Genomic DNA, 26,178 nt, shown 5'->3' with positions numbered 1-26,178 from the left:
ATTTTAATTCTTTTACTGTTAGTGACCATGTTTGGGCCTTGACTCATTCCCAAAGTTTCTCTGGCTCTCCAACTTTTCCCTCCTCTTATACAACACTCCATGAGCAAAATAAATCTTATATTTGTACAGTTGTTTAATATAAAATCCAAAGATATTTTATACAACTCGTATAAAGAAAGTGGTTTGGAATGGAACTTCAGTGCTTAAGCCTGTATAGTTTAAAACCTGGTCATCAATGAAGGAGCAATTAAAATCAGGGATGTTCAAAAGGCCATAATCAAATGGTCACATATATCAGTAAGTTGTGAAATTAGAGAAGGTTATAAAGATAGGGAGGGACAATGTCATGGATGGATTTGAAAACAAGGACAAAAATGCTAGCATTAGTCACTTATTTGACCAAGCAGGTCAACAACCTGAGGAGTACGCGGAACAGGACTTGGTGCAGCTAAGGATACACACACTGAAGAGCTCTTATTATGCAATGGTACTGTGGCTACCTCTGGGCCAGGGAAGACAGTTGATGTGTCACCAGCCCAGGGGGTGTGTCATAGCATTTCCAAATAGGTTGACTAAAAATACACACAAGCAACAGAGCTTTGCGCAATCTCAAATTCATTGATTGTGGGAGACCAGTCAGGAGTGTATTGGAATAGTTAAATTTAGAGGTAATGAAGGAATGATTGGGTATATTAAAAAAACTCAAAAGAACAGAGAATGCTAGAAATCGGAAATGAAAACAGACATTGCTGGAAAAGCTCAGCAGGTGAGGCAGCATCTGTGCAGAGAAATCAGAGTTAATGTTTCAGGTCCAGTGATTCTTCTTCAGAACTGATGGCAGCCAAGAAAAGGCTGGTATTTATGCAGGAGATGGGGATTTGTGGGGGGAAGGGGGGAGGAGTAAATGATAGGTGGAGATAGAGCCCAAAGAGAGATAAACCGTTGAACAGGCAAAAGGGTGGGTAAAGGACAGCCGAGGAGAATAGCTGCTAATGAGGTCTAGTAGTAGCTGACAAGGTACATAAACCCTAAAATTGTTGAGTGTAGAGACCTCCTTTATCAGCCTTCTGCAGGGATCAATTCCCATTGGGACACCATGGTTCACTCCTCCTTCACTCCCAACATGTCCCCACAGCCACATGGCTCTTTCCCCTGCAACCGTAGAAGGTGTAACTCCTGTCTATTTATTCCTCTTTCCTCACTATCCAAGGTTCCAGACATACCTTTGAGGTGAAGCAGCACTTTTCCTGCACTTCACTCAATCTAGTGTATGCATTCGCTGCTCACAATGTAGTCTCTTCTACACTGGGGAAACAAAGTGCAGACTGAGTGACTGCTTTGCAGAACATCTATGTTCTGTCTGCAAAAATGACCCTAATCTTCTGGTTTCCTGCCACCCTGTTCCGAGGAGAAAGCGAGGTCTGCAGATGCTGGAGATCAGAGCTGAAAATGTGTTGCTGGAAAAGCGCAGCAGGTCAGGCAGCATCCAAGGAACAGGAGATTCGACGTTTCGGGCATAAGCCCTTCTTCATTCCTTGGATGCTACCTGACCTGCTGCACTTTTCCAACAACACATTTTCAACCCTGTTCCGAGGCCAACATCTCAATCTCAGGCTTGTTGAAGTATACCCATGCAGCTCAGTGCAAGGTGGAAGAACAACACCTCGTTTTCTGGTTGTGAACTCTGGACTCAATAACTTTAGGGCTTGAGGCACCTTCTCTCATGTCCTTACCCTAACACCCACACACCAGGCTGGTTACCACAGGGGCTGCTACCACACACAACCCATTGTCAGTTACTAATAGTTCCCATCAGCATCTATTCATTTCCACCCTGACTGACCTTTGCTCCTTTGGCTGTCCAACTGTTTTTCTCTCTCTTTAGGCTCTATCCCCACCTATCGTTTACTGTCTCCCACTCTTTCACTCCAGCTTTAGCATATATGCCAATCATTTCCTAGCTACCATCGGTTCTGAAGAAGAGCCACTGGACCCAAAATGTGAACTCTCATTTCTCTCCACAGATGCTATCCCATCTGATGAGCTTTTCCAGCAATCTCTGTTTCTGTTTGTGAATGATTGAATATATTAGTTGCACATGAGCTGAGATGGATAAAGTTAGGAGTTGTTTTGGAGGTGGAAATAAATATCCCTCAGATTGGTGCAGTTACATGGTTAGCTTGGAGCCACAAGACACCAGGTTTGCGAACAGTCCAGTTGAGCCTCAGTTCCCAGAGAAGTATGGGGTCAGCAGCTAAGTTGCAGAGTTTGGAGCAGAGATTGGAGACAATAGTTTTACTCTTCCTAATATTTCATTGGAAAAAGAAAAGCTGCTCCAGTACTCGATGTCAGATTAGCAGACTCATACATTAGCAATAGCAGAGGAATGTAGAGAAGTAATAAACTTTTCTCTTTTAGGAACATTTTAGTTCCATCCCAGTTCCTTTTTAAAGTGATTCATTTTTTGACCTTTCTTCTGTGATGGGACATTTAATATTGTTATATTAATATATGTTTTTGATTGTCTTTTATATGCATGTCATGCGTCAGCTAGTTTCAAACCAAGAGGATGAAAAACAAATTAAATTGCCATCCTTTGTTCTTTCTGACTGAGAAGCCTTTCTGTGTTTTGCCTCCTCATTTTCTGAAGCAAGTACCGAACCTCCATTCTGTGTAATCTCCTGAAAATAGATTTGATTCTGATTAATCTTGTATCATGGCATTCCACCACATTTAAATAGCCAAATGTTAGAGGTATCTTTTCAATTATGAATTTGACAAATTGTAAATAGCGGATGGATGCTCCGTGAGAAATGCTGACTTAACAGATTACTTATTATTACATGCAATTCTTACTGTAAATATTCTTTTCCTTTCAGGTTCAGGTTCAGTGGTCGTATTCTGGGCCTTGCTCTGATTCACCAGTACCTGTTAGATGCCTTCTTCACCAGGCCTTTCTATAAGGCACTGCTAAGGCTGTAAGTGCACAACCTTTCCAAACTGCAGACGCAGCTGGCAGATTTTATAAGCAATTACACAGATATTGCTGCAGAATAAATAACAGAATATACTTCAAAGCAAAATTCTTTGATGACATTGTAGTCATCCTATGAAAATTATAGCTCTTTAATAAACATGTTTTTACAAGAATGACTCTTTATGACTTTTAAAATCATAAAATTCCCATTTCCTGAGGCTAAACAGATGAAAGGTACCATTCCTGTGATCCCTCAGCATGCAGTCTACATTTAACACTGGAAATTCCCAGTCTGCTTTGCTGTTTCATTTTATGCATGAAATACCTCAGAACTATCTATGAAATTCTTCAAGTAGATCGTAATGCAGAGATTGTACTGAAGTGTCTTTGCAAATGCCAGCAGCTTAGCCCAACAATGCTATTGTTTTATACTTTAATGAATGTGGAATATAGATTGTCAATTTATGGCCTACTTCACCACACAACCTCTGGTGGAGTAAGTGCAATGAAATTTTTGCTACAAAAGTCCATTTTTCATACATTTATTCATAACGATTGCAAGGATGATAGTTAACATAATTGTGCAGGTATGTTTATTGGTTTTAATGTACTTGTAAATTGCTATTAAAGTATTTTGAACATTTGTTCATTTTTATCATATTACTGAAAAGAAGAGAAATGCTTTCAAAGCTTTTTGACTTGCATTTATTCAGGACCCCCAGGATCACAAGAATACCAAATTAAAAAAGGAAAAACAATTTATATTGCATAAGAATCAGGGTGTTGAATGGTTGGCAAGTGAACTCTGATTGGTTGAGGCATTGATATAGAGAATGCACCAGCATACGGTTTACACAAAGCTTTTGTTTAAGTTCAAGAAAGGTGATTTACAATTTACTCCGAAGACTGGGTTATAGATCAATGTGATCATGACTGCTCAGACATTTCGATGCCTTTTATCCACTCCAAACCCATAATCCTGTACACCTCTGGTAATCAGAAATCTATCGATCTCTATCTTAAACATAGTCAAAGATTAAGCTTCCCTAACTCTCAAATATATGCAACCTCTTTAAAAACATTAAACCTAATTGGCATCCCCTTATTTTTAATTTGTAAAGCCTGTTATTTGAGTTCCCAAATAGGAGAAGCATCTTATCTGTGTCCACCCAGTTCATTCCTGGAAAATTTTGCAAGTTTCAAGGAAATCATCTCTCATTCTTCAAAATAAAGAATATGGCCCAGTTGCCTAACCTCTCTTTATTGGCCAGTCACAACAATCTGAAGATCAGTTCTGGTGAACCTTCAATGCACTCCCCATGGCAATAATATCTCTTGTGCGAGAAGGAAAGCAAACTCACCTGGCACTCCAGGGTCAAAGAGACAAAACTGCACATAGTTCACCAGATACAGTTGAATCAAGCTGAAGCAAGACTTCACTACTCCTGTATTTAAACCGACTTGCAATAAAAAGGTGACTATTCCAATAGCCTTCCTAATAACCTGCAGGTTAGCCTTCAGTGACTTGGGCACAGAAACACCTAGGTCCTCCTGTACACCTACACTTTCTAACCTCTTATCATTTAAGAAATATTCTGCATATCTGTACCTCCTACCTCACATTTTTTTACATTATATTCCATCTATCATTTTCTAGTCCATTCACTAAGCCAGTCCAAAAAAAGTGTTTTACATCTTCTTCGCAACACACATTCATTTTCAAATTTGGAAATATTACATTTGGTTCCCCACATCTGGACCTTTGACATGCATTGCGGACAATGGGGAGCCAAATACTGATCTTTGCAGTATCCAACTTGTCACAGCCTCCAAAATGAAAATGTCCCATCTATTCCTGCTCTCTGTTTTCTCTGTGTTAGTCAGTCTTCAATCCATACCAGTACATTACTTCCTATCCCATGTGTTTAATGTTTTAACTAGCCTCCTTCCAAAATCTTAGTATACAGGTACTCCTTTATCAATGTTGTTAGTAACTTCTCCAAAAAACGCCAAATGTTTCATCAAATATGTGTTCCCATTCTATAATTCATGCCACTAACTATGCCCAATCAGATCATTGTTATATCATATCACTTATAATAGATATCGACATTTCCCTATTACCGATGTAAAAGTTTCCATAGGCATGTAAGAGGAAATATTTGGCCAAAATGAATGTGGGCCCATGAAAGGCAGAGTTTATAATAGAAAAGAGAAATGGCAGAGAACTAATTTATTATTTTGTATCTGATTTTTATTGAAAAATATACAAGAAATCTCTCAAAACTAGAAATCCAACTGACAAAGGTAACTGAGGAGTTGAAGGAAAGGGAAGTGGACATGCAGGAAAATGGAGTTGAAAGTACAATCAGATCAGCCATGATCTACACAATAGTGGAGAAGGCTCCAAAGACTGATTTACTGACTTTCACTCCAAATCCATAGTTCCTATTAATACAGAAATTTTAATATAGTTAAACACTGAACAAAAATTAAACGCTTGTTATTGGAACACTGTTGCAAGGGTATCAATCATATCCTTGTACTTTACTCTTGTCAGCATTTCAGTACTTAATGTCAGAGAGTGCTGGAAAAACCTTCACCCTTGTTGAATATTGCAAGTCAGCCCAATTCTCTTCTCACAATTTTACGCACTCATTTCGTGGGTTGCTGGGAAGCATTCGGTAGATGTTAACTTCCTTCCTCACAATCTACTGATGATTACGCCAGTTGTAGCACACCTACCAAAGTCTCTGTTAAGACTATGTAACTCAGTGCATCATGAAGATCAGATCGAATTAATTCTTGACCTACATGGGTTAGGTGCCCCCCCACCCCAAGGTTAAGCTTACTGAGGTATTTAGGAAAGGTAACTATATAATCTTTCTGGAAAAATGTATTTCTTTAAAATACAATAATACTGTATTCTTTTCAGTTGCTATTATCACTTAAATACTTGGGTTATTAAACATAATGTTTCAGAAAGGAAAATATTAATCCTTAACCATTATATAGTGAGACTCAAAAGGTTATGAAATATCAGATTCGTGACACCTGAAAGATTCATTCAGTAATTTGTGCAAAGATAGTGACCAATTAAATCAGTAATGTCCTTCTGACAAACTTCAGGGAATCACAACAAATGGAATTATTGCTTGAAGATTGGAATGTAACTAACATTAGATAAATCATTAAAAAACAGCAAAGGGACAAACTAGAAAACTAGACAATAAGCTGAACATACATTATAAATAAAGTACGTGAGACATTCTAAGAATGGTTAATCTAACATAGAGATTAGGTATGGTATACTAAGAGGGAGTAAAAAGTGAGGTCTGCAGATGCTGGAGATCCGAGCTGAAAATGTGTTGCCCGAAACGTCGAATTTCCTGTTCCTTGGATGCTGCCTAACCTGCTGCGCTTATACTAAGAGGGAGCCAGGATTGAGTTACGGATAGTGACATTGTAAATGATTATAGGATAAGAATAATATTATCCAGTCCATTACTTCTAGGCCAGCTCTTTTCTTGTTTGCAAGAGATTTTGTTTAAACACAGGAGGGCTTTCAGCGAGTGACAGAGTTTGATAACAATGGAAAATCTGAATGTGTGCTAAATTTAGATTTTAACAAGTATTTATTGATTTTACTGTACAAGTAGTTAACTTATAACACGAAAAAACATAAATGATTTGGAAGTGAAAACTAGGGTTTTGGCAATGAAATAAAATGTGGGGAGAAAAAAGAGATTTTCAAATGTTAAGGAAGGGCTTATCAGTTACAAAGATCATGGAAATTATAGAAGGTGAGATAACAGTCACTAATGTACAAACAAGGAACAAGAATAAGCTACTCAGACCATTGAGCCTTCTCCACCATCAATAAGCTCATGGCTGATCTAATTTTAACCTCAATTTTTACATTTCAATCCAATAATCTTTCATCCCATTGGTAATCAATAATCTATTGGTTTCTGCCTTAAACAAATATAAAACTTCTGCCTTTTGAAGAAGGAAATTTCAAAAACTCACAATCCTCCAATGGCCATGCATGTTCTTTGTTGTGGATAGTCTTTCTAGTCAGCCAGTTATCAGAATTTGCAAATATAATGTAGCTGTCTGTATAACTGGAGGATTGGCTCCCTATGGTTCAGTATGTATCTGTGATAAAGCAGTCTAAGCCTGGGACTTACAGTTAAGGGGTTGGAACATAAGTTTCAGTAAGAGATAATGAATTCGCAAATCATTGGTAAGTTCAACCTCTGGCATTGTTGATATTTCCAGGCAATGTACAACAAAATAGTGGAAATTTAGCAGTCGTGGAAACTGATGCCTAACTTAAAACACTAGAACTCTGAGGAGAGGCTGAGAAGCCAAGAAGATATTATGTTGACGAGAAAGATTAGGAAATAATTAAGTATCCAAGATACAAAAAGGAAGAAATCAACTGTGTTGTGACACTCTTCTTTGAAATTGCTACTAACTCTATAAACAATGGACACTGGCTCAAACTTCAAAGAAGGAAAGTAGTTTAAACTTTAGACTGTAAAATTCTATATACAGGATGATGACTGTGTGGACTAGGCCTCCAAGAAATGCAATGGAGGCATGATAATGTGGCAGATTTTGAGAGGTTTGGATAGATATTTGAGGAGATAAACAATTGAAAGAATTATTAGTTGCCTTCAAGAACCAAGCAACTGAACTAATACTCTTTCTGGTTCTGTGTTTTCCAATGAATCTTAAACAAATTTACAAATAGTGAAATTCAATCATAAATTGTTCAGTTAATTAACAACCTGCTAATTTAAATTATCTGCTATTTCCTTTCAGACCATGTGATTTGAGTGATCTGGAATATCTGGATGAAGAGTTCCACCAGAGTCTACAATGGATGAAGGACAATGACATCACTGATATTCTTGACCTCACCTTTACAGTTAATGAGGAGGTGTTTGGGCAGGTTTGTGTGGTTTGTGTCTACAACAACAACAGGCTAAACTGGCAAAGCACAAAAAATAACATTGAAGAAATAAAAACGTGACAATAATTGCTGGCCTGAGCCTGCCACAATCTTTACCCTCCACATTACCCCCTCAGTACTGCCCTGCCTTTCTCTGCACCCATGATCTAACAGCTGACGAACTCAAAGTTGGAGATAGCCTGAATCGATGAAACTCTGACTGAGAACTGTAGCAGAATCCCTGGTTCACAGGCGCAACTCACTGTGCACTACAAATAAAGCTGGAAGCTTATTGAAATTGAGCCTTGACTAACATTTTTAGGCACACATTTGGGTTTTATTCATGGGACAAGGGTGATGTTGGCCAGACCAGCGTTTATTGCCCATCCCTAATTGCCCAGATGGCGGTTAAGAGTCAACCACATTGGAATTACATGTAGGCCAGATCAGATAAAGATGGCCACAGACAGCAAAAAAGTAATTCTAAAGAATATTCCACTCATGTCAATCAATCTGATCCAAAGTTGCAGTTGATCAGCATGATTCTTGCAATTGCATGTGCTCAGAGACATTCTTCAAATTCTGGACAGGTTTGCAAGCTCATGAGGAAACATAGTCAATATCCTCCATAAGACCTGTGCTATATTTTATGTTTATTTTGACATAGTTTGTGAATCAATATAAGCTATAATCACTGTTGAAAAGCTTCTCCAAAAGCAGCTTCTTAAACATGGTGAGTCAAAGAAAATGTTAATGTTGGTTGGATTGTCAACTGCAAAGAATATTTGGAGTGTCTCTTTTAGTAACTAATAGCCTCTTCTGCATTAAGTATTCCATCTATCTATGAGAAACTATAAGGTTTCAACAAACTCCATTATTTAGATGATAGTACATGCCACATTTAGTAAATATATCTCTCTTTTGTACAGCCTATTCGTCATCTCAGACTCTTGAACATGAGCACTGGTGTCAGTGATGCATCATCATACACATCACTGTCTTCCTCCATTACATGGGAGGGTAAATGTGATTGGGTGCAGGGTAGGAGAGGGAGGCATTAAACTGATGATAAACGAAAATGCTTCAGAAATCCAGCTCTAATCCACAGCCTTTACAGTTTTGTTGAGATGTGAAGCAAGAGGTGGGCACTCAACCTGTTCTCAGGAGACAGGTAATCGGCATCTTAAATATATTAACGAGGTCGGGATCCTTAAATGTATCCTGCTGTGCCTATCAGGGCTTCCTGCAGTTCCAGGGCTGTCAGTTAGCTCAGCTAGCTGGATTGCTGGTATCTGATGCAAAGTGATGCCAATGGCATGGGTTCATTTTCTACATCATGTGAGGTTACCATGAAGGACTCTCCTTCTCACCCTCAGTCATCAGCAGAGATGTGATGACATATAGGTAAAACCAGTCGTCTCTTTCTCTGTCACTAATGAGAACAGCCATGTGGTCAGGTAGGACCATGGCAATTTTACCTGGGCCTCAGGAAACTCAGCAGCTGGAGTGGGGTGAGGAAGAGCTTAGCAAGAAGACAAAAATCTCCATATCAAATCTGTGGACCAGAAGGAGCAACAATGCTTTCCACAGACACGCGTGAAACATTTGTGCCATGTAATCATCAATTAATTACTATCTCTAAAAAGGCAGGATCTCCCATTGCTCTTGAGGTTCAATAGCATTATCATCACTAAATCCCCCACTATCAACATCCTAGGGTTACCATTGACTATAAAAATATTGTGGCTACAAGAGCATTTGAGACTATGAAATCTGCAGTGAGTGATTCACCTTCTGACTCCCCAAAGCCTGTCCATCATCTGCAAGTCACAAGTCAGGAGTGTGATGGACTATTCTCCACTGACTGCAGATGCAACAATTCTCAAGAAGCATACACAATGCAGAACAAAACATCTTGCTTGAGTGGCAACCTGTACAAGATCGTCAACACACACTCCCTCCACCACTGACACACAATGGAAATGGTGTGTTCCATTTACAAGACAGTGACTCACCAATCCTCCTTCAATAGCATGTTCCAAACTTGCAAAGTGCACCACTTAGAAGGACAAGGGCATCAGGTACATGGTACACCAGCATTGTCAAGTCCCCTCCAAGCAATTTTTACCATCCTGACTTGGTTCCTTCAGTGACATTGGGTCAAATGCCTGGAACTCCCTCCCTAATGGCATTGTGAGTGGCTCTACTCCAATGGCTACCGTGGTTTGAGGAGACAGCTCACTAAGACCTTCTCATGGGGATTTAGAGATAGGTAATAAATGCCAGGGACACCCACATTCCATGAACTTCATGACATTCAATCATAACGGAAACAATTCAGAACTTGCTCTTTCTTTAATGATTTTCTTTTTTCTAGCCATCATGACAGAAAGATAAATGGGAGAGTTCTGACCTGGAGTACCTTCATTTTTGTCTTTTGTCTTTGCTCATTTACATAGTCTCCTTTTTCATTCATTTCACACATGCGCTTTCTGTCTCACTGTTACAAGTAGCATGGTCCTGCAGTTCAGTATTACAGTTCAATCTGTGTCAGCAAGGAGAAACAGTTGATGCGTGATCCAACGTCACGACTATCTGACTCAAGTTTTGCAACAGTACTTAATACCACTACTTAATACATTGACAAACCCTTCCAAAAACTCACTCCGTGGTGTAGCTCTGCCTTCCACTGATTCCCTTCTGGTGACTTAATGAAGCTGTCATTCCCATCTACTGCAATACATCATGGGAATAGGCTTTTGCCATGCCAACGGTTGAAGACAAGACAACCAATTCCCTGAGGAACCATTGCAATAAGAAACCACTAAACACAGAGAAATCCTTAGTGATTCAGAATTGTTTTTTCTTTAAATTCTATTATAAATTCAAACAATTCTAATGTTTTTCTTCACTTTTCTTAGCAAATAATAACTTTGCTTCTCATAGGTCACAGAACGAGAACTCAAGACAGGTGGAGCCAACATTCAAGTATCGGAGAAAAACAAAAAGGAATACATTGAGCGTATGGTGAAGTGGAGAGTGGAAAGAGGTGTTGTTCAGCAGACGGAAGCCTTGGTTCGAGGTTTCTATGAGGTAGGTGGAAGTACCTGGGCTGGCTGTAGTTAGACTGAACTCAGTTTTCTAGTTTTCCTCCAATTATATAAATGAAGACATTTCGCACCCCTAATCTGTTCTATGAATAAGCAAATTGCAGGACCTGAATCTCTATTTCTACCTGACTCCAACCTACATTTGTCACCAACTTCACATAACACCATCAGCCCCTCCTCCTCCATCCACCACCATCCCACAGCCAGAACTCTCTCATTCAGCCATAATTTCTCTCTCTCTCTTTCTCTCTCACTCAGATACACACATACACACACAACCACACGCACACACCTTTCAACCCTCAGCACTAACTGAAGGCTGTGATTCGTTGGTTATCCAATACCTGCAGCCCTGTCACTCAGTCTATGCTACTGAAAGTAAGGAAACATGATTTGCAAAACCACATCAAACTGAAAACTTCAATATTGAACTAAACATTTTTAAATACCATGATTCCCATTCAGAACTCTGAAATTGATTACACAGGCATCTAATGAACATCATGACTAATGGAAGTTATGAAACACAAGTAAGTTTCTAATATGATGCATCAGTCTTATAAATACACTTTATTGCTTTGTTTGAATAATGCTATAAGTGTAATGTGAAAATAGGATTTTTTTATAAAATGTTGCACTTGAATAAGTCTGGGAGTTGGCTGGTATAATTGGCTACATTTATAAGCAGTTCTTTTCTATATTTAGTCATTGAACAAAAGGGGATAGAGAGAAAATTTTGATAGCGGTGTACATGATTATGACAGACTTAGACACAGCAGATAAAGAAAAGCTATTCCTATTAGTCTAAGGTGCAAGAATAGGGGCATTTTTTGGACAAGCAATGTTTGGGAGTGGAGAGGGGGTTGTATGAGCAAGAGGTTTACTACCCAGCAAGAGGTAATCATCTGGAACACACTGCTTATGAGGGTGTTGAATGCAGAGAAAAATCAATGAATTCAAGAAAATAGTCGATAGGCAATTGAGGGAAATTAACTTGCAGGAACAATGGGGACTGAACCAGTGATTGAAACTGACTGGATTGCTATACAGGTAAAAAATGAGGTCTGCAGATGCTGGAGATCACAGCTGAAAATGTGTTGCTGGTTAAAGCACAGCAGGTTAGGCAGCATCCAAGGAATAGGAAATTCGACGTTTCGGGCATAAGCCCTTCATCAGGAAAGATGATGAAGGGCTTATGCCCGAAACGTCGAATTTCCTATTCCTTGGATGCTGCCTAACCTGCTGTGCTTTAACCAGCAACACATTTTCAGCTGGATTGCTATACAGCATAGTAGTCCTTCCTCTGTGTTGAAAAATCTCTGGTGTTGAACCAAAAAATGTGTGTTCTCAAAAAACATGCACCCTGTCAAAATTTCTGAATGCCTTTAGAAAGTTTCAGTATGCTGTCAAGCTATTGCCAAAGCTGAAGGGCCAGAAATAATAGTCAGAAATTAAAATAATGGACTGTTGTTCCTGCATGTCCCCACTTAAATTGCCAGCAAGCAGAAGGTGTTCTTTGTGTGGAATTCTCCTTTTTTTCAGCCAGGACCCCACTGTCAAAAGCAAGTCCTGAAGCTGCACCACACGGACAGCAGTCACCTGCAGTAACTTTAGCTTGTAGTGACTAACTATTCAGCAGAAGCACCACTCACCATGCATTTCAGAGAGGTGGGTGGGCACTGAAAGATGGAGAAGGAATAGAAGAAACTGCAGCCTGCTCTTGCAGCTGAGGGAGAGGCAGGAAATCTCCATCTCAAGGTGCACTTCTAATAGATTTGAAATTTAAAAACTGGCCACTGGGGAAAGCCCTTCACAGGTTGCTGTGGCTGCAGATCCCAACGGCATACTGGAGGCAATTGTCTTGTTCCCACTGCTGCCGGGACCCACAGGCCGAGCCAAAGCTTTCCAGTCTGCCTTTAAACATTGACCTTAACTGGACTTTTAATCTTATCAAAAAACTGCCTATTACGTGTAAGCAGGTAGTTGTCCCATGTGTGATCCAAGCTGCTTGACTATAGTTTAGAGACAGAATGATCCTGGCAAACTGGCAAGAAGGCCAGTAGTATCAAACTACACACCCTACCAAACTACCCACCCTATCAAACTCTCCACCCTATCAAACTACCCACCCACCAGCCTCAGTTCCTGCACCCATTGACACTAAAACTTTTCCCATGGAGGTTGGACGGGTGGGGTGGGAAATGTCACCAGTTATTTCTGTAAGGGACCACATGTCTCTATCATCTGGAATCCAACTTCTTTCTCCTGGATACCCCGGTCAGCGTCACAACCTACATCAATTGTCAACTCGAGACAGAAGGTAGGCTGCAAGAGTATTTCACTGAATCATAGTTCAAGTTCAAACCATCAACTAGCTTATTTATATAAAATGTATGAATGAAGAGTATTTTGATTCCAATTTATCTGCACACTTCAAATATGAAAAACAATAAAGAGTGAAATCATTAGCTTTGGAATAAGGGCTCAGTGTTCTGAGTTAGAATTTGGAAGGTGGTCCATGAAATAACTCCACAGAGGCTGGTATCCCATCACCAAGTCACCCTTTATTTACATGTGCATGGTATTTAACACTGGTCTGGCTTCCTCAGAGCCAGCTCTCAGAGTGAGCAGAACCTCTGCCATTCTATTTATATCTGTCAGCTGGGGCTCCCTGGTTGGATCAGATTAACAGCTCTCAATCAGGGGACTCATATTTTTTAAAGTCCAAACTGGCTGACCTTGTAACAATCACTACAGTCCAAATTTTCAAATCTGGGATAGTTCATGCTGTTGTTACAGGAATACAGATCACAATCTGTGTCTGAGAGTGAAAATGTAGACAATCAGGAATTGACCACTGTATTGTCACAGAGATAAGACTAGTTCCCCTGAGCTTTCAACCACATGTGATGTACGTGCGTACTCTCTGAGGCACCTTACACTTGATGTAGTTACACTCATCTCTCCGCTGAATTAATAAAAATAGAATGATACCATATCATTGCTTGTTTATTTTCTGTTGTACTTTTTTCACAAGAGTTGTCACAATTTATATTTGCATTTTGGGAAAGCAAATCTTAATAGGACTTAGACACTTAATGGTAAGATCCTAGGGAGCGTTGCTGTACAAAGAGACCTTGGAGTGCAGAGTCATAGCTCCTTGAAAGTGGAGTCGCAGGTTGATAGGATAGTGAAGAAGGTGTTTGGTATGCTTTCTTTTATCGGTCAGAGTATTGAGTACAGGAATTGGGAGGTCATGTTGCAGCTGTACAGGACATTGGTTAGGCCACTGTTGGAATATTGCATGCAGTTCTGGTCTCCTTCCCATCGGAAAGATGTTGTGAAACTTGAAAGGGTTCAGAAAAGATTTACAAGGATGTTGCCACGGTTGGAGGATTTGAGCTACAGGGAGAGGCTGAATAGGCTGAGGCTGAGGGGTGACCTTATAGTGGTTTATAAAATCATGAGGGGCGTGGATAGGATAAATAGACAAAGACTCTTCCTGGGGTGGGGGAGTCCAGAATTAGAGGGCATAGTTTTAGGGTGAGAGAGGAAAGGTATAGAAAAGACCTAAGAGGCAACTTTTTCATGCAGAGGGTGGTACATGTATGGAATGAGCTACCAGAGGAAGTGGTGGAGGCTGGTACAATTGCAACATTTAAGAGGCATTTGGATGGGTATATGAATAGGAAGCGTTTGGAGGGATATGAGCCGGATACTGGCAGGTGGGGCTAGATTGGGTTGGGATTTCTGGTCGGAATGGACGAGTTGGACCGAAGGGTCTGTTTCCGTGCTGTACATCTCTATGACTCTATGCTGGTTTCGTATCATCAGCAAAACTCAATATTGTTCTCTCAACTAATTCTTGTTCTTTTATGCTTTTTCCGTGCTGTACACCTCGATGAGTCTATGACTCTAAGTGAGTACAGTGTCAACAAATATTCATATGGAACATCATTCACCATATATTACTAATCAAAGAAACAATTCCTTGGTTTGTGACTTTCAATTAATTCATTCTCGCAAGACTCTACTTAGTCCTTTGCTTCATCAGATTTGACAAAGGCTGTAATTCAAATAGAACTCTTCAGAGCCCTTTAATAGTTTGTCAACGTGCTGTCCCTTCTGTTGTTCCACTTCTATGCATTCCTTTTCAATTTCTGCTGCCGTCTGTTCCTTGGATCCATCTAAATTCATACTGAAATCTATGCCTATAAGCTTTTACATAAATTCTCTGCCTGAGGGTAAGTCCTTGATGATTATTTGCCTAACCAGAGTACAATGCCATGATTTCTACTACAGCTAGGGTGCAGAAGCAGATCCCAGGTCTATCTTAGATAAAATAGGGACTAAACCCTGTGTTACTGGTATCAATCTGATCCACACATTAGTCACCTAGACAACTGAATGAACCAGCTCCACCAATGAGCTGATCTGGGAGAATAGATTAGTCAATATCTGAGTCCATCTGAAACTCTACAAAAGTCATTCTAATAGAAGCTATGTCAAAAAAAGGACACTTTGATTTAGTAATTTAGCCAATTTAGATTATAAGTTTTTTGTTTACTAACAACAATGTATTTGAATCAAAAATTCAAAATTAGTTATTCTCCAATTCTTCATGCATATAGTTATTTTATTCCATTATTCAGTCACATAGAATCGAGGTTGAATGGAATATTCTTGCAGCTGTTCATGCAAAAGGCATCAATATTTTGCTAGAATCCAGTGGAAAATCTGTTTACATCTCTCTACGGTAGTTTCCATTATCACACTTCTTTCTGATACATATTAATAATTCAAGCCTAGGTAAACAGAGTGTAACAAAGCATCCAGAAAATACAAAACTTGGAAACGTAGTAAACAATGAGCAGGACAAGAAAAGATTTTAAGAAGTTGTAGGCTGGCAAAGTGGGCAAACATAAGGAGGCTGGATTTTCAATGTGAGATCATGAATTTGATGTCCAGATCTTTTCCAGGTCCTAAGCCTGCAGCATCTCTATACTGCTGCACTGATGATTTTCCATTTGCAAAGCCCTTAATTGGGCCAGAGGTGAGCCCAACGTCTAATGGGTGAAACTGGTGCTGCCTGGAGGATAGAACTGGTCCTCGAGTGCAATGATCCAAAGAAGATGTCAGAAATGTGTGGACTTGACCTGGTCTTTCAGATTGGAACAGGCAGAAGACCAGAGGGCCAACAACCTCACAAATGGCCAGATGGTTAATCACAATTACAAAGTTTATTTATATAGCACCTTTCAATGTAATGACATTCCATAGGCACATTATAAAACAAAGTAAAGAGATAGTAGTTAAATGACCAAAAGTTTAGTCAAAGTGATCACCTTTAAGTGTTCTACTACAGGAAATGAGGTAAAGAGGTGGAAAGGTGTAGAGAGGGAATACATGATCATAGGGTCTGGGCAGCTGAAAATATGGTCAATTGTGGAACAACTATGATTGGGATTGCACAAGTGGCCAGAATTCAATGATAGAAATGGCTTGGAGGTTGTGAAATTGGAAGAGGTCACAGAGGTAGGGAGAGGCATGACCAAGCAGCAATTTAGTCTAAAGGAAGAATCTTCCATTCCTGCAAATTGCAGGCCGAGAGGTGGAATGCGACCTTTCAGAATGCAACACTGTCTGCCCAAATTAAGTTCTGGGAAGGAAGACCCAGGCTTGAACTTGCTGTCCCACCACTAATTAATGGTCCATTAATGACAAAGTGATTGGGAAAACAATTGGAGCCAACATGAGGGAAATGTTTTTACATAGTGAGTTTCTAATGATCTGGAATTATTTATCCCGAAAACGTGATCGAAGCAAATCCAATAGTATCGTTATAAAGAGAATGGGATACACAGTTGAAAAGAAAACAATGGCTCAACTATGACAATAGAGTAGAATACACAGCTAACTTGATAGCTCTCTCAAAGACGCAACACATGATGGACTGTAATGTCTCCTAATCTGTATCTTTCCATAATGCTATGATTTTCAGTAAACTTATGGCAGTGTGCCAGGAATGGTTCTGGGACAATTTCTAATCTTCATCAAAGATAATAATGAACAAACTAAATTTCTAATGCTATGCTCTTATTATCTAATGGTCCACATATTACCAGGTTTAGCAAATGTATTCAAACCTTTTGGGAAGGAAGAAGAATTGTTCTGTATAAGGAATTCCTGGCTACAAAATGAGGGAGTGGCAAGCAAGTTAAGATGACATTCTTTCCCCCTGCCATCCTTTACTCCCTCCCAGGGATAAAAATGTATCAATCCTGCTTTGTTCTCAAGAGACCTGATGCAAAGACCTAACTGAGAAATCAGAGGTAGAAATTTAAGATAATGATTAGGAATTTCTTTTATGGAAAAGATTATCAAGGCATGGCATGACTTACCAAAGCCAACAATAGAAGCAGAATTTATAATCAGTTTTAAAAGTGAATTGAGGAAATAGTTTTTTAAAATCGTGATATATTACAAGGTAAATACAGAAGTTCTCTCAAATAATCAGCAAAAGTATTGGAACAGATGGTCTCATTTATTAATCCTCTGTATTAAATCTCAAGTATTCTGATGTTACATCACATTCAATTAACTCTAGCCTATACGTAATATTTTGCAATTGTTCTTCGAATGAGGGGGCAAAATTATTCTCCACAGATTAACCTGTCTGCTATAATCTCTATATGTGTTAAAGACTTTCAGTAAATTAACAGTAAATTTTGGGCTACAGGTTGTGGATTCACGACTTGTATCTGTATTTGATGCCCGAGAATTGGAATTGGTCATTGCAGGAACAGCGGAGATTGACCAAAATGACTGGCGCAATAATACAGAATACAGGAGCGGTGAGTATATCTTTACTTCTCAGTCCTCAATAGGTGACAGTTAACATTATTTTTTCTGGTCAATACATTTGACACAGCGGATAACAAATTCCAGCTGGAATTGAGCAATACATGATACTGTGCAATCCAAACTTAACTAAATGCAGGATATAAACTTATACGGATGATTCCTTCTTCCAAGGAAGCTGCAATCCAAAAAATGGCAATAATTTTACGGACAACCTAATGCTGTTTTCATGAAAAAGTTACAGGAGCAATTCTTCTGTTTCCTGTTTGGAGCAAAATTGTAATCATGTGAATCGTACAGGAAAAGGTAATCCACGTGCGGCTAACTAAAGAGCTAATAGATTAAAAAGATGATGGTTTCAACATTGCCAAGAAAAGTAGTAAACCTGAGCATGGAAGGATTTTAGGAACCAGCAAAGAATGGTCAAAAATAAATAAAGGGGTAAATAGACTCTAAGGGAAATTAGCAAGAAATATTAGAATAGATTGAAAAGCTTGAAAGAACAAGTACAGTGGCACAGTGGTTAGCACTGCTGCCTCACCGCGCCAGAGACCCGGGTTCAATTCTGTCTGTGTGGAGTTTGCACATTCCCCCTGTGTCTGTATGGGTTTCCTCCAGATGTTCTGGTTTCCTCCCACTGTCCAAACAAATGCGCAGTTTAGGTGAATTGGCCATGCTAAATTGCCTGTAGTGTTAGGTGAAGGAATAAATGTAGGGTTGGTCTTTGGAAGGTCGGTGTGGACTTGTTGGGCCGTAGGGCCTGTTTTCACACTGTAAGTATTCTAAGAAAGGAAGGCAATAGTGAAATTAAGTGTGGGTCTCTTGGAGGCTATGGCAGGAGAAATTACAATTGGAATTAAGAAAATAGTAAGGATGGCAAATGTTTGAGCTGGATTTTTAAATGGGTCAGGTTATGGGTAGAAGATGGTAAGTATGCAACATGGCACTATTGTTTTTATATGCTGGTTCATCACTACATACTGCAATGTGAGCAACCTCAGGTCAGGGCAAGCACCAATATGTTGTGTATCTCTCCCCACTATGGACTTATGCTGGGTCCCAAATGCTACTGCTGCTGACCTTTGACTTGATGGCTGTCCTCCAGAAAATGGGCACCTGTGGCCTTTAAGACAGAAACACAAACTTACATGTGTTTATGCCTTGGCTGGTGGATCTGCCAATCACACATTTGCCTTCCAGAAAGGACGCCCATATACCATCCCAAGATTGAATGATGAGCCTATCCTCGAGGCTTTGTTTGGCTGAAGGTTTGAAAATCTTCATGTGCATTCTTAAAACAGGGTTGGAACACAGAAGTAGTCCCTATTTCCAATTCCTGAAACATTCCAGATCTGTGTATCTGCATTCATAATAACAAACACAATAAGTATTCCACAAAAAAATGGAGAATCAAGATACTTGTGAGATTAGTGAGAGCAATTTAACATCAATAATGCAACAAAGGAAACATATTGGAGAAATTAACAGGCTAAAACTTGCCTAATCCCCAATATCTGATGGCCTATATTCTAGGGTTGCGATTGTGGTAGAGATAATGCCCTGAAACATCACTTTGTGGACAGAAGCAGGAAATTATGACTGCTTCCAGGAAGGTACAGTCGCTGATCTGTATCTTTATTGGAGATTCCCGCTAATTGGTAAGGATATTGTTTCCCTACCTAATTAAAAACAGAAAATGGGTTCTTAAAGTCTTCATAGACTTCGCTGCTTGAGAGGACCAGATATAGTAAAGGGTAAGTAACCGAGAGAACTCTCTAATATGACAGAATATTCTTATTAGAGACAAAAATTGCAGATGCTGGAATCCAAATAGACAAGCAGGAGACTGGAGGAATGCAGCAAGCCAGGCAGCATCAGGAGGTGGAGAAGTCGACATTTTGGGTGTAACCCTTCTTCAAGACTGGGGGATGGGTGTAAGTGGAACTGCAGATAAAGGGGGTGGTGGGAGCTGGGGGGATGAAGTAGGAATAGATGAAGGCAGGCAGAGGGTATGACCTGCTTGATCAATGGGAGCAATGAATCCAGTAGGTGGCAGGAAGGAGTGGAAGAGATGGGGAAGGGCTGGGAAGGGAGTCGGGGGGTGGGAAGGGAGTCAGGGATGGGAATTGGAGAACTCAACGTTGAGTCATCCATGCTGTATGCTGCCCAAGCAGAAGATGAGATGTTGTTCTTCCAATTTGCGGTTTGGTTTGTTGTGGCAATGGAGGAGGCTGAGGATGGTCATGTTGGAAAGAACAATGTCATTCCTCTCAGCCATCTACTAGATTCATCCCTCCCATTGACCAACCAGGTTGTACTCTCTGCCTGTCTTCACCTATCCTCACTTCACCACCTGCCTCCCCCAACCCTTTATGTGCAGCTCCCCTTACACTGCCCCTGGTCCTGAAGAAGGGGTACATCTGAAACGTTGACTTCTCCACCTCCTGATGCTGCCTGGCTTGCTGCGTTCCTCCAGCCTCCGGCTTGGTACTTGCTTATTGGCTTTTTAAAAAATTTCAGTGAATCCAGGAAAAGAATTCCAAAATTCTGATCGGCCTGCGGTGCATCTTCAGCTTTTCCCACTTTTGTTTAAGCTTTCCAGTACTTGCACCTTTTAATGTCCAATATGATTTTATGATTGAGTTTGTCCCAACTTATATCCAAAATCAGCCAAATTTACTGTCGAGCATTTTATGTAGGATCCATAAATGAACAGAGAGATGACTTTAAAACTGACTAGATTGACACTCATGTCCCAGATATGAAAGAGTATTCCATGAACCAACTGCTTCATTGGTTCCATACTGTATTTGGATTTAAACATAATAAATCCCTTTGTCTTATTTCCTTTAGTACCTGTTTTTGTTTGTAGTCTGCTCACTTCTAATTGAGAATGGATTCAAGCCCCACTCCTGTGCCTGAGTGTACAATTTAGGATGATGCTGCAAAGAGACATGCCAAGAATTAAACATACGCTGTCAGTGCCTGTTCCATTAATTCAGGTGAATGGTGCAATGTGAAGTCTTTTTGCCCTAACTGGGTTTAATCAGTCATTTACCTCGATGCTGTTTATAAAATCCTGTTATCAACAAAATAGCTCCCACATTTGCCTGCTCAACAAATGTTTTTGCATAAAAAATGGAGTTTTGCCTGGGAAGCATTTTGAGATTTTTCTAAGAGATGGGGAGTAAGTTCAAATATTTATTTATGTTGATTATTTATAAATGCACTGCTAAGATCATTTCAATTCCCAACTCGCTTCCCAAACACAATTCATTTCGACCACTGCTAAACCTTGCCTACAATTGTGGCTACTCATATTTAATATTACAAGTCGAACTATGAATTTTATTTTGCAATCAAATTATCCTTATTAAAAATAATTCACCATTTGCTCAATCTCATTAGATCTTCTAAATTACAACTGCATCTCTAAAATATTGTGGCTTTCTACACAATTTACTCTCAGATTGATAACTACTTAGTGCCTTCTCATTTCCATGATGATTAATAGAGACAGAATGAGCAGTGGACACAATGCTAATCCCTATGTATCTCCATGCCTTAATGTTCTTTGTGACCCATCATGTCAAGTTCTCATTCATGATTATTTTCCTACGTCTCTCTTAATCCCATAAATCTTCTGCATCACAGCAAATCTTTTGTTGTGAGGTGATTATGTTGCTATTTTAGCAAATCACAGTGATACATATCATGCCCTGAAGTCCATATACCATAACAAGAATGTCTAAATTACTTCCAAAGGCTCAAATACTACAAAATTGTGGATACACAATATTTTCATTTAAAGTCATTTTCGTACACATTATAAATAGGGTTTATAATCAATTAAATCTGTTTTCTCCAAAACTGAAAGAGATGTGTTTACATTTATGCATTCAAATCTCTTATGCCTTCCATCTGTGCCATCTTAGTCCTGTAAAGAAAAATGGAAGTGTTAATCAAGACAGTTGTTAAAGCTCAGGTCTAGCAGGATGATCCTGCTGACTGATGTTACAAAGGTAATTGCTGATCATCTGTTCTTACCTGTGCCCCTTCCTCAGGTTACCATGATGGTCACATTGTAATAAAATGGTTCTGGACAGCTGTGGAACACTTCAATAATGAACAGCGGCTTCGACTTTTACAGGTACACAATAGCGATGATTGCAAACAAAGTCTTTCTTCAATATCATGTGGTTCCAAGGTCTGGGGATTAATGTCAACAATATTTGCTAACATATGTTTTTAAGCAGTTATTTAATGTTTCTTGCAGCTCTCTTTTTATAAGGGAAATAATCTGCTTATTTAAAATAGGTTAATAGTTCTGTTAAAGTCACAGACTGATGTTGTAAGAGTACATTTAACATCTGCCAATTAATATTACATTTGTTAATTTGTAACCTGGAATGTTAATAACAAGTCACAATATACAATTGATTGCAAGAACAAAGCAGCTCTGCTGATTAAACTATTTTATGACTATTAACGTTGACTCCCTTGTGTGGTGTGACCGTAAACCCAAATATTCATGTGCAAAACAGATTGGTCAAAGGGAAAGCAAGGTCAGGAATTGTCTTCAGACTTGGCATACTGTATAATACTGTTTATATTAAGATTAAATGTAACAATAAATGGTATTCCAAAATATATTAGGCTCTAATTTTATTGTTACAATACTGACAGACTATTCCATGAACTCTACTGCTGAGTACTAGTTGGTCTACTCCACCTGCTTCTCTGCATATATTTCCAATATTCATATGTTTAGACTCCAGGCTTCTCACCTAGCTCTTGTTGCTCTTAACTGAGCCCACACTATGCTATTTATGCCCAGTGAAGAGCAGTCCTGTGACATTATTACAAGGCTGCTCCAGGGTCCTAAAGCCTTTAGACAACTCAAGACCTTTTCTTGTCTGCTTGAATCTCAGTACAAAATGAGGTCAGACAAACAAATGCTACATTTCTAAAGATGGTTATATAATGAGTTTCAACCTATAGGACATACAAGTCACACTTTCTGTAAATGGAATTTATGTCTGTGTGTTTATTAAGGAAACTTCTTTTTTTAAGTTTGTAACAGGGACATCCAGTATACCTTATGAAGGCTTTGCCGCACTTAGAGGGAGCAATGGACTGAGACGATTTTGCATTGAGAAATGGGGCAAAGTAACATCACTGCCAAGGTATTTGTCAAGAAATCGCAAAGAATTAGCGAACATATAGTTTACATGTAGCAATGGCCTAGATGCTTTGTACGTAAAAATTCTGGAGCAAGGTTTTAATGACAAAGAGTATTTGATTGCTCAAAACCCCACATCATTGCTGCTTCTTATGTATTTGCTGGAAGACATTCAGCTCTCCTCCCCATTTAATAAAGAATTACACTTTATACCCGGGGATTAATACATAATCAGCAATTTGGCTAATTTACTTTTTACCATCCTTGAAGTAAATAGAAAAATAAGGCAGCAAATGTTTTTGGTTTATTGTCAGAGACATCAAGAACTAACATTTATAACAATTTATAGAAAATGGAATCATGGTGTATGACTTCAAAGTTTAACAGTAAATTACACTCTGCTCTGCTCTATTTTTAATGAGTGAGTTAATTCATTCATATTAAGTCTTTCTATAAATCTTGAACAGTTAAAAAATCTGTTCAAAATAAATGACTTAATGTCTATATAAAGCAGTACAGTTGGGAATTAACCCCAAAACATACTCATCGTGGCAGTAATTAAGGGTGTCACTATAAATTGTAGTAATGACTAATTTAAAGTTCAAATACAAAGGAGAAATATTAGTGAATTTCTTAAGATCATCAAGGAAATAGGTATTAATTTCTAGTGGGTCAGGGATTGAGTTCCAGTGGTAAGGAATGGGACCAAATTTTGCAGAAAATCAAGTGAGATTTGAAAATATCAAAGCCCAGATTTTTGCCACAATGCAGAGGCACTTTTTCATTGGAAAAATGTAAAGTCCTACCCCCGAACGTGGCGCTACCTATTTTCACAGGAGCAGGAATAGGGTTGGGGCATGTTTTGTGCATTTGCTGGAGCCATTTGGCCATTCAAATCAGTAGCTGACTCTACTGGACCCTTCCCCTGTGTGAAACCTGAAGTATACGGATCAGACCTGGTAAGAGCAGTTCTGAACTTTCATTTAGATTGCCAGGTTACCCCTTTAGTCCAGAGTCGCGTCCAGTTAATGTAATGTACTTTTGGTCAGGCCACATTTGAGGTAAGTCAGATATCTTTTTGAATTGTTAGACATTAGCATTAATGGATGTAAAAACTTCATAAACCCATTAATGTTAAGCTTTTTGGATCTGTCAGCAGACCTGTGAAAGTTAACTCTCAGAACTGCCAGAAGCACCTGACAAAGGAACTTGTCAAAAGTACCATATGATCTGTCAGAGGGATCTGTTGAAAGTGTGAAGAGATCCTTTCAAATGGAGCTGTCAAATATGTAAAGAAGCCATGTCAAAGGGAGCTAAACTGTAAAAGTGTTTAAAAATCCCTTCCTTTAAATCTTTAAACAAAATATCTGGACTGTTTAAAAAGAAAAGGCTATTTGCTATTTCACTTGGTCTGTTGACACGGCCTTAAAATTACCACCATTGAATTAGGGCTGCATTAGTAACTTTAAAGCTGCTCATTATCACAGTAGGATGCCTGTAGTTTCTCAGTTTATTGGGTTATAGGTTTTGATGTGTGACAGTGAATTTCAAATATTGTTCTCATGAGGGATTATGTATTTTAATGAAATATTTGTTGTTATGAAGGTTTCACTTATTTAAATGAATTCAAATTGAGTTTTATTTCAATATAGCAAGGTCTGTAATAGGCACTTACATTGATATTTTACAGAATTTTATTTAGTCTCATCTCTGCATGAGTCTGGCCATGATAGATACAAGATGAGTTGGTCTGGTGTGTATAAGGACAAAAGATGGGGGAATGGTTGAGCAAAGTCACAGTCATACAGCATAAAATAGGCCCTTTATTTCAACCCTTCCATGCCAACCAAGTTTCATCAACTAAACCTATTCTACTTGCCTGCATTTGGCCCATATCCCTCTAAACCTTTTCTGTCCACGTATCTGTGTAAATATCTTTTAAATAGTATAATTGTACCTGCCTGCACCACTTCTTCTGGCAACTTGTTCCAGAGATGCACCACCCTCTATGTAAAAATGTTCCCCCTCAGGTCTCTTTTAAATCTTTCCACTCCCGCCTTAAACCTATGTCCTCTAGTTTTGAGCCCCCATGCACTGGGGAAAAGACCTTAGCTATTCACTTTATCTATGCCCTGTGTGATTTACAACCCTCCATAAGGTCATCCCTTCAGCCTCCTAAGCTCCAAGGAAAAAGTCCCAACCTACCCAGCCTCTCCTTATAACTCAAACCTTCCTGTCTCAGTAACATCCTTGTCAATCTTTTTTACATCCTTTCCAGTTTACTAACATCCTTGCTGTAGCAGAGCTACTAGAATTGTATGCAGCACTCCAAATGTGGCCTGAACTGTCTTGTACAGCCATAACATGGTGTCCCAACTCCTGTACTCAATGCTCTGACTGGTAAAGAGAGGTTGGTACTAATTTGGTATAGGGACTGTAAAGGTAATGGGGTGGGAATGGAGCATGGTTGGCACAGAGGACTTGAGAGAGCTTTGGGAATGTGCAGTAGGACAAAGAATAGAATAGAGGGCACGAAGAGCCCTGGGTTGATATGGTTAGGGCTTAAAGAATGTCATCGGAGATGAGGGCTGGAGGGATATTTTACTAAAACTCAACATGTGCCAGTATACCAAGACAAGCCATGCACACAGCCCACATATGCTCTTGATAGCCTGCACACTCATTCCTGAGTCACCAAGCCTGTCTCCCAGGGAACTGTCATCCAAGATCAAATATGCAACCTTCCTGGCCACTGTTTTCATGGTAGGGTTTGCAGAGTGAAGAAAGATGTTGAATTTGAAAGGATGCAGAAGAGATTTACAAGGATGTTGCTGGATTTGGAGAGTTTGAGTTACAGGGAGAAGCTGAATAGGCTGGAGCTTTTTTCCCTGGAGCATCAAAGGCTGAGGGGTGACCTTATAGATGTTTATACAATCATGAGGGGCTTGGATAGGGTGAATAACCAAGGTATTTTCCCCAGGGTAAGGGAAACCCAAAATTAGAGGGCATAAGTTTAAGGTATTGGAGAAAGATTTAAAAGGGACCGGGGGCAACTTTTTCATACAGAGGGTGGTGTGTGTATGGTATG

The 26,178-nt window shown here is 39.3% G+C and overlaps 1 protein-coding gene across 1 annotated transcript in view; it reads left to right on the top strand.

Annotated features, from left to right (window-relative positions):
- Positions 1 to 26,178, top strand: part of LOC132816077 (E3 ubiquitin-protein ligase HECW1-like) — a 356,118-nt gene that overhangs the window by 306,076 nt on the left and 23,864 nt on the right. The window contains exons 22-27 of the mRNA XM_060825506.1: positions 2,880 to 2,978; positions 7,808 to 7,937; positions 10,884 to 11,030; positions 17,787 to 17,901; positions 21,973 to 22,058; positions 22,982 to 23,094. Coding sequence (XP_060681489.1) covers positions 2,880 to 2,978; positions 7,808 to 7,937; positions 10,884 to 11,030; positions 17,787 to 17,901; positions 21,973 to 22,058; positions 22,982 to 23,094 — 690 coding nt within the window. The remainder of the gene's footprint in view (positions 1 to 2,879; positions 2,979 to 7,807; positions 7,938 to 10,883; positions 11,031 to 17,786; positions 17,902 to 21,972; positions 22,059 to 22,981; positions 23,095 to 26,178) is intronic.

Source organism: Hemiscyllium ocellatum, chromosome 5 (assembly GCF_020745735.1).
Source record: "Hemiscyllium ocellatum isolate sHemOce1 chromosome 5, sHemOce1.pat.X.cur, whole genome shotgun sequence".
Classification (NCBI taxonomy): Eukaryota; Metazoa; Chordata; class Chondrichthyes; order Orectolobiformes; family Hemiscylliidae; genus Hemiscyllium; species Hemiscyllium ocellatum.
Note: the sequence above shows the minus strand (reverse complement) of the source record. Positions and strands in the feature narration are given on the sequence as shown.